Genomic DNA, 1,377 nt, shown 5'->3' with positions numbered 1-1,377 from the left:
GCTGCGCACAGGGGCCCTGAAATCACAGACGCGCCAAAGCACGTGCTGGGCTCAGCCCCAATTCCCAGCACGGGGCCAGTAAGGGTTAACTGGCAGCAGTGAGCTCAGCTTGGGGACAGTAAATGGAGCAGCTCTTGGCCCCCGGGAGTGTTTGGAACCCGCTGGGCGGTGCTGCCGAGCTGGCTGGGGCAGTTGTGGTCTGGAAAGCACCAGCATGGCCGAGCTGTGCCGCAGGGCATTGCACAGGTGAGCCAGACGTGGGCCCTGGCCTACAGCACCAGAGCAGCCCAGTGTGGGGGCTCAGCCAGCTCAGCCCCTCTAGGGGACATGGGCATGGAGCGTGCCCATGGCTGGGACTTCCCATGGGGCTGAGCATCCCCAGTGTGGCCCTCCCAATGCCTGCTGCCGCACTTCCCTGTTCCAACTCCTCCATCCACCGCTGAGCATTCCGGTCCCCAACTCCTCCATCAGCTGCAGAGCATCCCTATCCCCAGCTCCTGCCCTCAGTTCCCAGCAGGTTTTGGCCCCTCTCTTCCTCTCTGGCTGTCCAGCCTCCTCCAACCACACTGTATGTCTCTGCTGTGCTGAGCACAGCCCAGGGTGTGCTGCCCCTGCTGCTGCCATGCCACCATGTCCCCATACAGTGAGCCGTGGCCTGGAGCACCAGCCAGGCCTCTGCACTGTGTTTGAGCAGTGCCACCAGCACCAGCATGGGCTTGGTGGGTGCCACAGTCCCCACATGGCTACGGCATCCCCATGCCTGCTCACTGAGGGGGCAGGACCGGAGGAGGGATCTGCAGGAGCTTAAGCCCTTGATCAAACCACACCTTTAAGCTCTTCCAACTACCCTGAGTCCTGCCCCAAGACCAAAATCCTTTCAGGACCTGCGTGGGGCCAAACTGGCACTTTCATGCAGCTGCGGTGCTCGGCCACGCTTGGGCTGCTCCCGCAGGGTCCCAGGCAGCCTTTTCCCACCGGCCACACTCATCCCGCCAGTGCCCACACCAGGGTACCAGCCACTGGGCACCAAAGGATTCACAGCCCCCCCCAGTCTCTGCTCCGCTGCTTTGGGTGCACCGGGTCATGACGGTGCCCCCTGCCCACACTGCCTGCAGTGGCCCCCGTCCTGGGCCTGGCTGGATGGGAGCCCGTAGCATGGCCATGCTTAATTACCAGGTAGGGAGTGGAGCAGGGCGGCATCGCTCACGCACAGCTTGGAGCCACTCAGTCATCCCAAAGGCATCCGCCCCACAGGGAGGAGTGCCCCAGCCCAGCATGTAAAAGCAGCCCCGCACAGCCGGCTGCCTTGTCACCTCAGAGCCTCCTCTGCTCCCACTCCTCCTCACCGCCCGGCACGGCTGCAGCGTCATGGCAGGG

The 1,377-nt window shown here is 64.0% G+C and overlaps 1 protein-coding gene across 1 annotated transcript in view; it reads left to right on the top strand.

Moving 5' to 3' along the window:
- The first annotated feature begins 122 nt into the window (after window positions 1-122).
- The window catches only part of LOC103915233 (chromosome unknown open reading frame, human C1orf192), a 10,223-nt gene continuing 8,968 nt past the window's right edge, over window positions 123-1,377 (top strand). Inside the window, exons 1-2 of the mRNA XM_009322018.1 lie at window positions 123-246; window positions 472-517. Of these exons, the coding sequence (XP_009320293.1) occupies window positions 123-246; window positions 472-517 (170 nt within the window). The remainder of the gene's footprint in view (window positions 247-471; window positions 518-1,377) is intronic.

The sequence above is a fragment of the Pygoscelis adeliae genome, unplaced genomic scaffold (assembly GCF_000699105.1).
Source record: "Pygoscelis adeliae isolate BGI_AS28 unplaced genomic scaffold, ASM69910v1 Scaffold654, whole genome shotgun sequence".
NCBI classification, from domain to species: Eukaryota; Metazoa; Chordata; class Aves; order Sphenisciformes; family Spheniscidae; genus Pygoscelis; species Pygoscelis adeliae.
Note: the sequence above shows the minus strand (reverse complement) of the source record. Positions and strands in the feature narration are given on the sequence as shown.